Genomic DNA, 12,920 nt, shown 5'->3' with positions numbered 1-12,920 from the left:
TTATCTAATATTTTGATGTTAGAATTGGATGTGTTCAAGTTTGATTCTCATTCATATAATATTTATGCTTGCTTTTTGTCGGAATATATAGGGACTAAGGAGCAGCAAGGGAGGGGATGGCCATTTTTCTTCTGTTTTTTGCTAGGTATAACTTAACATAGTAATTTTGGCAAAAGTTAGAGCAATCATAATGGTGCAATGTTATTGGGATAACAAAATAATGTATTGGAGAATCGAAATCCAAATCCCCATCTGGAATGTTATTAAATAGTGGTTGCACTGATACTGACTGATTTCTTCAATATATGACAAAACCTTGATGGCAAATGCCTGCAAAAAACCTAGTAAAAGAGCCAATGAAAAATGATGAATCAACAGCTTTCATAAAAGACTTAAGAATATATAGATCTGGTTTGGTTTGGTTTTAGGGCTGTTACTGGTATGGTAAATTATTCATTGGTATACCATTACCGACGAATTGGTTATCGAAAATAGCAGAAGATTGGTATACAGTTACCAATTGTTCGGTACGGTAAATTTACCGATGATTTCAGTAACGGTAACGGTAAGCAAAGTTCAAAACGGTAAATTTCCCGATTACCGACATATATATTAATATTATTTTTAGTTTTAGTTTTAGTTTTATTTAATTATGACCATTATATTGATCTAATTTAATCTAGACCATTGATTATTTTTAGGGTTATCATTTATATATCACTTGTAGCAATTTCATTAACTTTAAAACAGTGTTTGTTACATAACAAAATGCTTTGTTGGTATTGATTACATGTTTTTATTCTCCCTTTCCATTATGGTCTTTTATCTTTATTTATCTTGTTTCTTCTAGCTTTCTTGCCATGGAGTTTAAAACACTTCTGATACTAAAAATATTAGAAATTAATGAAATGAAAGATTTTATGTTATAGATTGTTGGAATAATGTTATGTGAATTCTCCTTTCTTTTTTTCACCGTTTGATAGGTATTTTCTCTTATTCACATATAGCACAATGATCCTTCTCATTAATCTATCATTTTTATTATTGGTATTGTAGGCAAGATGAAAGTGTTGTAGTCTCATACAATGACTATTAAGCACAATGCTACTTGATGCATTTTTCTTCTTCTCTTTTTTAAATAGGTTTTAAGAATTGGTAAATTTACCAATTACCGACTTACCATTACCGATCGATCGGTATACCAACCATCGGTATACCGACTCTTCCCGTAACGGTAACGGTAACATTTTTTGAATTACCGAAAGAATTGGTATGGTAACAGTATTCCGTGATTGGTAACGGTAACCGTACCAATAACAACCCTATTTGGTTTGGTTTGGTTTATTTTCTGTTTTCTCAATTTTCATGTTTTTTTCAGAAAATGTCTTTTCATTTTCTTTTTTTAAGCTGTTTTTAAATGATTTATAGATAAAGTATTTTTTAAACGGGTTGATATTTAAACCTCTCATATTATTTCTCACACCCCCATGTCATGTTAATCAATGTTTGTCTTTTCTCATTTGCTGTCACACTCCCTTTTTGCATTAAATGCATGCAACTCTTTCTCCCAACACGTGATAAGCTCGTGTTTGTGGCTATTTATGACCTGGATCATAACTTTTTAAAAGAAAAATCCAGTTATCACACAACTTTCAATCCAAAAAAATAGTAATAAAAGTAATTTCGAATTTACTTTCCCATTTTTAGGTAATAAATTTATTACTAAAACGTGTATAATAATTAAGAAAGGATTAATTTTTGGTTAATTATAATAATCAAAAGATTATTGATATATGTGCGATTTAGTGCCATTGAATAATATCTAAAATTGGGAAATGAATAAAAAAATTCTCTTATTAACTAGTTATACATCCAATAACTATTTATTAGTGATAATAACTAGTTATTAATGGTTATAACTTGTTATTAGTGATAATAATTAGTAATTAGTGATAATAACTAGTAAGTGGCAATACCTAGTGTTAGTGGTAATAACTAATACTAGTTATTAGTGATGATAACTAGTTATTAGTGGTCATAACTGGCTATATATCTAATAACTAGTTAATAGTCGTAATAACTAGTTATTAGTGATGATAACTAGTAATTAGTGGTAATACATAGTTCTAATTGTAATAACTAATACTAGTTATTAAGATAACTATGTATTAGTGGTACTAACTAGTTATCATCACTAATAACTAGTTATTAGTGGTAATAACTTGTTATTAGTGATAATAAATTAATGGTATGTTTTGACTTTTGAACCACATTGTCACTATACTTTATACTCAAAACAACCAAGAGAGTAGTAAGATATGTACACTACTAAAGGCTCAGAAGCAACTGGCTCCCAACCTAGACTGTTTTAGTTGTAGCTATGGCTAGAGAGAGAATGAGAGAGTAAAGATGAGTAGGTAGGTACTCCACAAGCAGGAAAACTAAAAAAAAGCGGATCAAAGTCCAACCAAATGGGACTTACCCAAAAAGAATAAAAAAAAAAAGAAATAATAAAATTGATGGAGGATAAATTAAAAAAAAAATATATCTTGTTTTTGATATAAAAATATGGTCAATCGGGTTGCATTGAAAGTGAAATCAGCCCCTATAACTTCATTTTCGAACTCATCGCAGTGAGAAAGCTATTGAGTAAAAGTAAAATAATAACGTCAAATAAAAATAATTTATTTTGATTGTATTAATTATTATTAATGAATAAAAATGATTTATTTCATATATATAAGTTATTACAACTATAAATGAATAAATATTAATTTATTATAAGAATTGTTAATTTATTATTTATAATAGTTATTAATTTACTTTAATATTTATTCAGAATGGATAATTAATTCATTATAATAATTAATAATTTATTATAGTAATTATTAATTTATTATAAGAATAATTTATTTATAAGTATAAATATTAATTTATAATTGTTATTAATTTAATTTAATGATATGTCTTGTAGTTTATAAAGAATTTAATTTATTTCATATAAATATTTCATTTAAATGTAAAGTTGATGGATCCCACGATTTTAAAATAAATGAATAAAAAAATTGACTAAAACATATGCGACCCATACCTAAGAAAGAATAAAAAATAAAAACCTATTACTCATACTGTGTCTTTTCATTAGGGTGTAAAAAGTAAAAAGAGAGAGTCTTAATAGCATTATCCTTTTTTCAAATGACACCAAACTTTTTTTTAGAATTATTTTCTATTTTCAGAAAATAAAAATGAAAATGCAAGGAAACACAAGATATATTAAACAAGTTTATTTTTATATGGATAACAAACATTGAAAGTTGAGACAGAGTAGTTGGAAAAACGTCACCGGTTTGGTTTTTCTCTCAATATTGGCGTCCTTAATATTTCCACAACACAAATATATATATATATATATATACACACTCCATTTTCGGCCGTACTAATACTATTTGACCCGATAATCGAGAGACCTAACTGGTGTGTTGGTTCTGTGCTTGGTGGTCGTATTGAGCGTGTTGAGACCAAGCACTAACAGATATGGCGATGAAGCGTGTTAGGGCTTTGTTCCTGGCCCTCCTCCTCCTCGCCTGTCCTCTTCTGCAAGGTTCATTTTCTCAATTCAGATCTAGATCCATATATACGTCTTTGACACTGGGATTCCTTTCATTTTATTAAATTCCGATACCGATCATCTATGGTTCTGCGCTCGCATGTGCTTATGCTCGTTTTGTTCTGTTGAGGTTAGATCGGATTTTATTTTGTTAACGCTGTTGCGGTTTCTACATATTTCTCGTTATGATCCATTTCTTGTTGGAATTTTTTTTTTTGGGGTTTTTGTCTGTGCTTTAATTTGATATTGAAAGTGGATTTCAGAAAATTCTAAAATTTTGTGCTTCCTGAAGAAAGTGAGGACTGCAAGTTTCGAACACTAAGATATCCTTATAGAAACTTTTAGAGGTAGTTATACTACTTCTATCAAATAAAAAAGGGTAAATTTTCTTCAATTTTATCTTTAAAACGCAACTGAAGCTCCATTTCAAGGCTAAATAGACCAACCTTGAATCAGACACTGCCTACTTACTTTTCGGTGTTTTATATGATTGCATGGATTGACAGTGTTGTACAAACTTGAATTCAATTGTGAATGTAATTTTTTCAATGCGAAATATTTCTTTCGATGCTTGATGTCATTTCAGAGGGATTTGATTTGACTTGGAGTTATTCTTTGTGGCAGTTGCAAGATGCCAATCAGATTCCGATTCAGAGTCAGGAGTTGCAGATGCTGTTGAAGGGGGTGATCTTGGGATTGTGGGTGAGGATGTCCAGGATTTTGGTGATGGGAATTTTGACCCGGCTCCTGGAATTGATATGGTTTGTGTGTTCCCAAGAAACAGTGCCAAATGTAAGAATTTAATTTAAATTGCACATAAACCTGGTCATTTGTATTCTGTCAAGCATGTGTTTAATTTTTTTTTACAACTTTTTTTGCAGTGGTCACTGCTGGTGAAGAGACAGAATTACTCGTGGGAATGAAAAATGATGGTAATGAAAACCATACTTTGTTACGTTGTCTGTTGTCAGCCTATTGTAAACGTACTTTTATACTTTCTTCCCATGATAACATTGGCTTGCTGTTTTTTTATTGGCTTCTTAATGGAAATATTGTTCATGTTGAGTAAAAATAGTTATCACCTGGTGCATTATTATTTCTCATTTTTCATAAAATATTCAAAGCTTACTCACTTGCTTATTTGATGGGATTTACAGGGGAATCAAGTGTGAATGTAATCGCGATTAAGGCCAGTGTTCATTTACCGTATGATCATCGTCTGCTGGTCCAGAATCTCACTGCTCAGGTAACTTTAAGTTTGCATGGATTCACATGAGAGGTTTCAAAATTTCCGTCTAAACAAGCTGTCTGATTTTCGAGTCACCTATCCTAATTTATTTTTTCTCCTTGGCTGGTCTAGTTTTTTTTTTTTTGGGTTGAGTGTCAAGAAAGAATTTATGAAAGGCAGCGTCAAAGGGGTGCCTCCCATCCCATGTACGAGTAATTAATTACAGGACTCTAAATCGAGTACATGAATGAGCCAAATCCTTATTTACGTCATTAACTATCACACTTGATAGTTAATGTCCTCATGTGCTCATTTAGTTGGCTTAGTGTAGTCTTTTAGCACATTCTTGTGCTGTATTGTTTACGATTATCACTCCGACACCTTAATCTGAAGTTTCTCTTTTGTCCTTGTGCAACTTATTTCATTATTTGGATTGCAACTGTGATTTAGCTTCATATATGCTTAGTTAAAGCTTATCATTGTTTTATTGAACTGTATTCTCGCTCTGATTGTAGGCCTTTAGCAATGCATCCGTGCCAGCTTCAGTTCAGGCGACTTTTCCATACATATTTGCTGTCAGCAAGTATTTGCAGGTGCATACTTGTGGGGAATTACATTCTTTCCTGATTATCAATTCTTGAATTGGTTATGTATATTAGCAAATGGGGGGGAAAAGGTAATAGAAGTAGACACAAACTTGGAGGAGAGAAATTTGGTCTGACCTATTTAACTGCTTTTGTGCAGCCTGGAACCTTTGACCTTGTAGGAACTATCTTTTATGAGATAGACCAGCATCCTTACCAGAGCACATTCTATAATGGTACCATTGAAGTTGCTGAGTCTGGAGGTTTCCTCAGCGTTGAGTCACTATTTCTGGTTACCCTTGGAATTGCCCTTCTTGTCCTTCTTGGTTTATGGATTCACGGTCAAATACAGAACATTTCCAAGGTATTCATCCGCGGCATGCTATTTTATGCTCGCTTCATTGGTTATGAGTACCATACTACCATGAGATATTAATATGCCTAGGATTCATTAGTGCTTGTCCTGATGAGAGCAGCATTCTTTGTCCTGTCATTTTATTTCTTCAACTTTCATGAACACATGCACACTTTAAAAAAAAAAACTCATTCAAGCTTACCCGCATTTTTAACATCACTTTGACAGTTATATGTTATTACGTGGTATCAGAATTAGCTGCTTCATGGTCATGCTAATTTTACTTCCTATCTATCGTCTTATTTCATATTTGTGGTTCATGTTCCTGTCTTGGTTCAAATTCCGTACTTTTTATGTTGCCCTGTGCACTCTGGGTATAGAGAAGAAAAGAAACACGTACTCAAAACATGAAATGCATATTTCTTTCTTTGTCGGTGTTGAAGAACTGAGGGAGATGCACTGTTCTTTGTGTCGAAAATGAGGATCTCTCTTAATCTTATTAATACTAACATCATGATGGGAACACACATTGCATTACATGTCAATCAAGCTTGTGTCAAAGGTTCTAGTTGAGGTTGTCTGCCCAGGACCTTGAGGTCCAGGGTTCTATTCTCACCAAGGGGTTGGGATTTGGGTAGTTTCCCATCCACTGTGATGGCCTTCATGCCCCTCGGGCATGGCTTAGCGTCCGTGTGACCTATGGGCCTTTCAAAAAAAAAAAAAAAAAGGTTCTAGTTGAGGTTCTTTTTGAAACTCTTTTTCGAAATCCATACACTAGCAAAATGATATGGTGGTCAATATCAAAAAGTTGTTTGACAATAAATATTTGTATATGTTTATGTCCTGTATCTATACTTGCTAGACTCTAACTTGTCTACTTCTTTTGTCAGAAAACTAAGAGGACTCCAAAGGTGGAGGTTGGAACTGGGACTAGAGATGCTTCGCTGGATGAATGGCTTCAGGTATGTGATTCGTGCATCTCTACGCAGTTGGCTCTTTTCTTCATTGATATTATTTATTCTTCATTGATGTTCTTGACTCAATGGAGAATTGTTTCTAATGTATTTGTTTTATCCTTTTATATTGTCCAGGGCACTGCTTACACCCAATCATTGTCCAGCAAATCTAAGAAGAAGAAGTAGATGGAGTTTTCTTACCTGATTTTGCCACATGAGATAATATAATGAAGTGCAGACTCCTGTACACCGCTAGGCATCTAGAGAATGTAAGAGAGCCCATATGTTGAGTAGTTTTTAAAATTAGACCACAACAGAATTTCCTTGCTGTTGTAGCATGTGGAAATTGTTTACACACTTAAATTAGAGATTCCAAAAGTTGAGCCTTTTTGCAGCAAAACTAACCCTGAAGTTGGGGTAGAAAACAGTTTTCATGAACCGTATGAAGATTTTTTTTGATCACATTCTTGTTTTTCTATTCATTCTTGGTACTTTTTGAGGTGTGGATAAGTTGAGTTATTGTTGTTTTGGTGGTTACATATGCTTGAAGTTATTTCGAAGAAATGATGCTACTTGTTCTATGGTCTGTTGCTTACTGTTGCTTAAAAGCGTCAGATGGGTTTTCTTTTGGGTTGCGTTATTGGTGTTTGATCATTAAATTATGGTTATTTTGTTCAGCTCCCTATCCCATGTAAGTTCATACTTTGATGGCGAATCTATCTGGAGATCTAGAGTCGAGGGTTTTTGATAGTGTGATCTGTTTTGGGGTGGGGGGACATGGTTATTTGTAAAAAAGAACAGAGAAACAGAGATTCTTGTGGAGTGTACAGACCCGGCTTCTACGAAGAGATTGTCGTGGTCGAATAATGGTAGTAGACAATGGAGTAAGAGCTCTTGTCAGACGTTAATCAGTAACAGGTGTGATGTTAGCAATTGAATGCGTATCTCAGTAAGGAGATCTTTTGAACTTACTGGAGCAAGATAACGCTAATTGCCATGTATCCTTGACGAAAAGGTTGATTAAGGAGGACAAAAAGGGTGTCAATAGAAATTGCTTCTTTTTTTAGTGTACTACTATTTGTCCATCAAATTGGGTCAAAGACTAAAAATGTTTCTATGAAATTTATGTAAACCAGATCATATGCTAGCTGGAGTTGCTAAATTTTGTTGAAATGAATTGCATAGAAGACATGTCACATCTGAAAACGCATTGGGCTGGGCAACCCGCAAATGCTTATGGCAGGTCTGGGCTTAGTTTTGGGTTGGGTCCGGCCCGAAACTTGCCGGTCACCACGGAAGAGTATTTTCAACAAAAACATGTACAAGTATGCCATGAACTGATTAATAACACGGCCCAAAACTACACAGAACTGATTAATAACATTTGTAAAAGTTTTGCTTTTGAACCTCCCTCCGGCTCCCACAGACCATTTATCCTGTTTTTGTAAGGCTTGAAAGCACTCCAGTTCAGTTCCAGATGTTTCCATTTGCTTTAAGGTTGATTTAATTTACGATTTAAGATAGTTTTTGAGGATAATTATATCGATAAAGAAATCATTTATTGACCTTGTATACCAATGAATAAATCATTAAGATTATTGATCAAACGTTGATGCAGGTGCTTTCTGTTTTGATCCCATGTTAGGAAAATAATAATCAGAAAGCAAGAAAATTGATGTGGACGAGGAAGGAGCTAAGGAACTCCAATATTAACATGTTCTTGACTTGTATGAATGGCTGTGGAAATTCCATAAATGCAAGTCTTCAATAATTTTTTTAGTATTGCGCAACCCGTTAGAATCCCATGTTGATAGATGTGTGGATTATAACTCCCTTAATAAGGGCAAGCCCACCCCTAACTTGTCAATTGGGTCTTTTCTCAAACCCAAGTGAGTTGGACTTTGACCCATAGGCTTCTGCCATTAATAGTTGGGCTTAGGAGAAATAAAACCGTGCGAACCCGATGTATCCAAGAGAACATGACAATATAGTTGAAATGTATACAAGTGTGGATTTACAACATGGTATCGGAGCAATTCGATCCAATTGGACATGACATCTCTGTCCACTACGCGAGTATTGTGCGTGTGAGTTGTTTACCTAAATTATTTGTTGTGGATTCAGGTGAACTTGATATGCTCCTCAAATAATCCATAAATGGCTCTAATTACCAACTGTTGAGATCCATAAATCATGTAATGCTTTACCAACAACAAGCTGGAACCGTTTTGTAAATTCAACTTAAGTAATTGTAAAAGCAGAGTATTTATTAGAGATGGTTAGTAGGTTTGAGCTGATATAGAGATCTTGTTAGAAGGATATGACAGAAAGTTTTAGCTGTTTTTGTGTAAACAGTTGAGAATTCATTCAATGAGGATACTGTCCTGTAGTTGGTGAAGCAAAGGATTGCACGTTACAATATCTCTTTCAAATTAAACAGAGAAGAACAAGTAGCTTTTCTCTTTGGGGACGGCCCTAACCTCATGTGCGGCTCTTAATTTTGTGACGGTGAGACGTTGAAAAATCTCCTATTATATAACAACCCATATGGGGCAGCAACTTCTCAGTGCATCAAACTACAGAAGCTTAGTAAAGCTGCTTCTCTTCTAGTGTGTAGAATTTTGTTTTGCCATTTGAGGGAGCTTAGCTTAGGACCGGTTCCCGATGCGGATCCTCCAGGCACTTCTGTGCTTGTTTTTTGCTGTAAGCTTCTGCTATGCTGATAATACAGTTGAGGTAGTTGGGATTGCAGAATGTGCAGATTGTGCACAGAATAACATTAAGGCTAGCCAGGCATTATCAGGTATATATATACACACACACACACACATGTGTGTATATGTTTTTATACCTGTGTTTTTACATTCTGTCCGTGTATGTTATCATTAATACCAACAAAAACAGAAAATTCTGTCAGTATAACTTCACCATACATATACTGTTTTTACTCAATGCTTGTCAAATAGCAGATCTTTGACAGCATGCATGATTCATTGGTTCTTATGCTATTTTTTACACAGGGCTCCATGTGACAATTGACTGCAAGCAAGAAAATGGAGAGAAGTTTGAGAGAAGAGGAGTTGGGCAGCTGAGTGAAGAAGGGAAGTTCACAGTTTCACTTCCTCAAGAACTGCTTAGAGATGGAAAGTTGAAGGAAGAATGCTATGCACAACTTCACAGTGCATCAGCTGCACCATGTGCTGCCCATGATGGTCTTGAGTCCACAAAGATTGTGTTCAAGTCCAAAACCAATGACAAACACACCTTTGGGGTTGCTGGGAAACTCAAAATCTCACCAATTACTTGTACTTCAGCCTTCTTATGGCCTCATTTCAAACACCCTCCGATCTACAAGCCAAAACCTCATCCAGTTCCAATCCCCATCTACAAACCAAAACCTCATCCAGTCCCAATTTATAAGCCAAAACCTCATCCAGTTCCCGTCCCCATCTACAAGCCAAAACCTCATCCAGTCCCAATTTATAAGCCAAAACCTCATCCAGTTCCCGTCCCCATCTACAAACCAAAACCTCATCCAGTCCCAATTTATAAGCCAAAACCTCATCCAGTTCCAGTCCCCATATACAAGCCAAAACCACCAATCTACAAGCCTCCTGTGGTGCTTCCACCACCAGTTCCAATTTACAAGCCAAAGCCACATCCTATTCCAATTTACAAGCCAAAGCCACATCCTATTCCAATTTACAAACCAACGCCAAAACCACCAATCTATCACAAGCCTCTTCCTCCATTCCCAAAGTTTCCTCCAAAGTCCCACTTCCATCACCACCACCCTCCCCTGCCACCATATTCTCCCATTCACTGAGATGGAATGGATTCATAATGCTTATAAGTTATGGGTTTTTAAGTGTGTCTTTTATCTTTATGTGATAAACTAAGTTGTAAGTAGCTTGTTAAGTTTGGGAATAAATGTTAAGTTTATTAAGTGCTCTTGTTAAGGATTTGAAGTACAATGTATGTGAATTTTTCTCCTAAAATAGCGATCCTATATATGGATTCATCTTTTAATGATTGACAAAACACACATATTCTGTTGAAAAATAAACCTTTCTAAAAATTCTTGGATGATAGTTTAGTTAGTGAATATTTATAAGACCAAACTGTATAGACTTGAGAGGTCCTAAGTTCAATTTCCACTGAGAACAATACTCGTGCTGGCTTTGGCCTAACTTTCTATGTCACCAGGTGCATGGGCGGAACTACATGTATGTAAAGGGGCGGCTGCCCCCTAAAAAAAATTAATAGTAATAATACACTTATACAAATTAAAAAATAAACACTAAAAGGCCTTGCCTCCTCTTAAATATGGATTAAAAAATTTGTACATATGATATATATTGGACCGAGCACTAAGCAACCATACATAGACCAATCTTTTTAACTAAGTAACAATTATGAGCCCATGTGCCCATAGGCCCATCTACCCAATATGCCCATCTGCCTAGTTTTCAACTTCAAAGGGAAAAGTCAGATACAAAACGAAACTATAGAGAGTCGAGATACAACATTTAGGGCACAAGTCACAACACACTATAGTGATAGACAAAAGCAGTAGCGAGGTTTTTTTTTTTATACTTCTTCTTTGCTACTTCTTTCCTCTTTTCCCATTATATTTTCTCTTTGATTTATGGGTCAATTTATTGAATAACAATTACTTTTATCTTAATGTTAACAAGTGATATATATATTTATAACCCAACAAATTTTTCCAGGGGTATTGCCCCCGGACCCCCTAACTAAGTTCTGCCTCCCCCATTGTCCAATGCTAGTTTCGTCCCTGACTAGGTGGAGAACTTTTGTGCCTGACCGCTCGAGGGCTTGATTACCTGAGGCACAATTTTAGGCCCATATCATATATATATTTAAAGGGTAAACTTGTATGATTTCATTATCAGTTTAAAAAAACAATTATTAAACCTCCACATCACATATGGGGCATCTATTGACATGCAACTATCAACTGTGCAAGCTAGTCTAAATGCTACCCTACTCTTGCATGCATGTGAGTGATCACACACCCACAAATACACATTAGATTGTCCATTTTACAAAACAAGAATGATTGTCGGTTGGCTGTAATAAACTTTTCATAATTTTTGATGAATATGCAAATCAATATAAAACTCTATTATTGTGAAATAATCTAAAAAATGTATTAAAAATAATAAAATATATTATTTTAACTCAATGATAGAATAACATCATGATTTTTTAAAACTTAAATCATCAGAATTTGGTATTAATACTCTTAATTAAAAATAATCAAAAATCAGAAAATTTTAGTATAATAATTTCACTCCCGCCTAATTATTATTGACTAAAAACCAATTCTTTATATGTTGGTTAAGATGTCCAATCAGGTTGTCACACTAGTAGCTCTTAAAGCCTAAATGTGGACTATACACTGAAGTTCATAGCTCATCAGAAAATGCGGCTTTTAATATCTTTTAGGTGCATCATATTAACTAATGAAATGAAATATATCTTTTTCATACTTTTGAAAGAAAAAGATTTTAATTATATTAATAAGAGAATTGTCAGAAGCACATAGATAATAAATCGAGTATGCAGTATTTACAGACAAAAGTAGAAGAATGTGAAACTTAAATCTAAATACTTAATAGCTTGTCGATACATTTATAATTAGAAATAAAATTGTCTATAACATTTCATTGACATAAAAAATTATTTTATCCATTTAGATAATAATTTAGTTGATGAATCTTTTTAAAATCAAATCGTTAAAGCTTTTCACTATTATTAGGTCTACAATTCGACTGTTATTAGGTCTAAAAATCTAAATGGTCCAGGCCCAATGACTTGTTGTTTGACAATTGTAGTGTAAGCCCAATTTTGCACGGCCCACTAACCCTGAAACCCTATGTGCACGGGCACGGCTGCCAAAACCCCAAGCGCGAAAAATCAAAACTTTTTATATATTGGTTCCACCTTGCATTTTCTTTCTAGGGTTTTGTCAAATTTCCTCGCTCAAGCTTTTGCAATGGCGAGCTCGAAGTCAGTCGATGCCTCCCTCTGGTGGGACCCTTTCAATTCCCTCCTCACTGAACTCGAAAACGCTCCTATGTCGTCGGACCTCCCTCCTCACCTAGTATTCCCTTGCTTTCTCCCATTCTCCTTCGTTTACGCATATGTGGAAGTGCTACATTCT

At 34.6% G+C, this 12,920-nt stretch overlaps 3 protein-coding genes across 6 annotated transcripts in view; all 3 read left to right on the top strand.

Moving 5' to 3' along the window:
* Nucleotides 1–3,441: 3,441 nt before the first annotated feature.
* Nucleotides 3,442–7,285, top strand: LOC120001484 (translocon-associated protein subunit alpha-like). The gene is made up of 8 exons (XM_038849842.1): nucleotides 3,442–3,601; nucleotides 4,232–4,399; nucleotides 4,489–4,539; nucleotides 4,765–4,853; nucleotides 5,351–5,428; nucleotides 5,580–5,783; nucleotides 6,665–6,736; nucleotides 6,866–7,285. The coding sequence occupies exons 1-8, from the start codon at nucleotides 3,535–3,537 to the stop codon at nucleotides 6,914–6,916; spliced, it is 780 nt and encodes a 259-aa protein (XP_038705770.1). The 5' UTR covers nucleotides 3,442–3,534; the 3' UTR covers nucleotides 6,917–7,285.
* A 1,888-nt stretch (nucleotides 7,286–9,173) lies between these two features.
* LOC120001897 (proline-rich protein 4-like) lies at nucleotides 9,174–10,683 on the top strand. 3 transcript variants are annotated; one of them, XM_038850413.1, is made up of 3 exons: nucleotides 9,174–9,533; nucleotides 9,751–10,107; nucleotides 10,138–10,683. In XM_038850413.1, the coding sequence occupies exons 1-3, from the start codon at nucleotides 9,395–9,397 to the stop codon at nucleotides 10,554–10,556; spliced, it is 915 nt and encodes a 304-aa protein (XP_038706341.1). In that variant the 5' UTR covers nucleotides 9,174–9,394; the 3' UTR covers nucleotides 10,557–10,683. The 3 variants fall into 3 exon arrangements, with proteins under 3 accessions (XP_038706341.1, XP_038706342.1, XP_038706340.1); XM_038850414.1 differs by having other exon boundaries at nucleotides 9,751–10,389; nucleotides 10,420–10,683; XM_038850412.1 differs by having other exon boundaries at nucleotides 9,751–10,683.
* A 1,990-nt stretch (nucleotides 10,684–12,673) lies between these two features.
* Nucleotides 12,674–12,920, top strand: part of LOC120001936 — a 30,889-nt gene continuing 30,642 nt past the window's right edge. For both annotated transcript variants that reach the window (XM_038850462.1, XM_038850461.1), the window contains exon 1: nucleotides 12,674–12,860. In XM_038850462.1, coding sequence (XP_038706390.1) covers nucleotides 12,753–12,860 — 108 coding nt within the window. In that variant the 5' untranslated portion in view covers nucleotides 12,674–12,752. The remainder of the gene's footprint in view (nucleotides 12,861–12,920) is intronic.

The sequence above is a fragment of the Tripterygium wilfordii genome, chromosome 7 (genome assembly GCF_013401445.1).
Source record: "Tripterygium wilfordii isolate XIE 37 chromosome 7, ASM1340144v1, whole genome shotgun sequence".
Taxonomy (NCBI): Eukaryota; Viridiplantae; Streptophyta; class Magnoliopsida; order Celastrales; family Celastraceae; genus Tripterygium; species Tripterygium wilfordii.
This window is presented reverse-complemented; position numbering and strand designations above follow the sequence as displayed.

Excerpts from the sequence above, each read along its gene's own strand:
- LOC120001484 (XM_038849842.1), top strand. The coding sequence starts at position 3,535 with ATGGCGATGAAGCGTGTTAGGGCTTTGTTCCTGGCCCTCCTCCTCCTC. Across the intron at positions 3,602-4,231 it reads CGCCTGTCCTCTTCTGCAAG|TTGCAAGATGCCAATCAGAT; the intron begins GTTCATTTTCTC and ends TCTTTGTGGCAG. Across the intron at positions 4,854-5,350 it reads TCCAGAATCTCACTGCTCAG|GCCTTTAGCAATGCATCCGT; the intron begins GTAACTTTAAGT and ends CTCTGATTGTAG.
- LOC120001897 (XM_038850412.1), top strand. The coding sequence starts at position 9,395 with ATGCGGATCCTCCAGGCACTTCTGTGCTTGTTTTTTGCTGTAAGCTTC. Across the intron at positions 9,534-9,750 it reads GGCTAGCCAGGCATTATCAG|GGCTCCATGTGACAATTGAC; the intron begins GTATATATATAC and ends TTTTTTACACAG.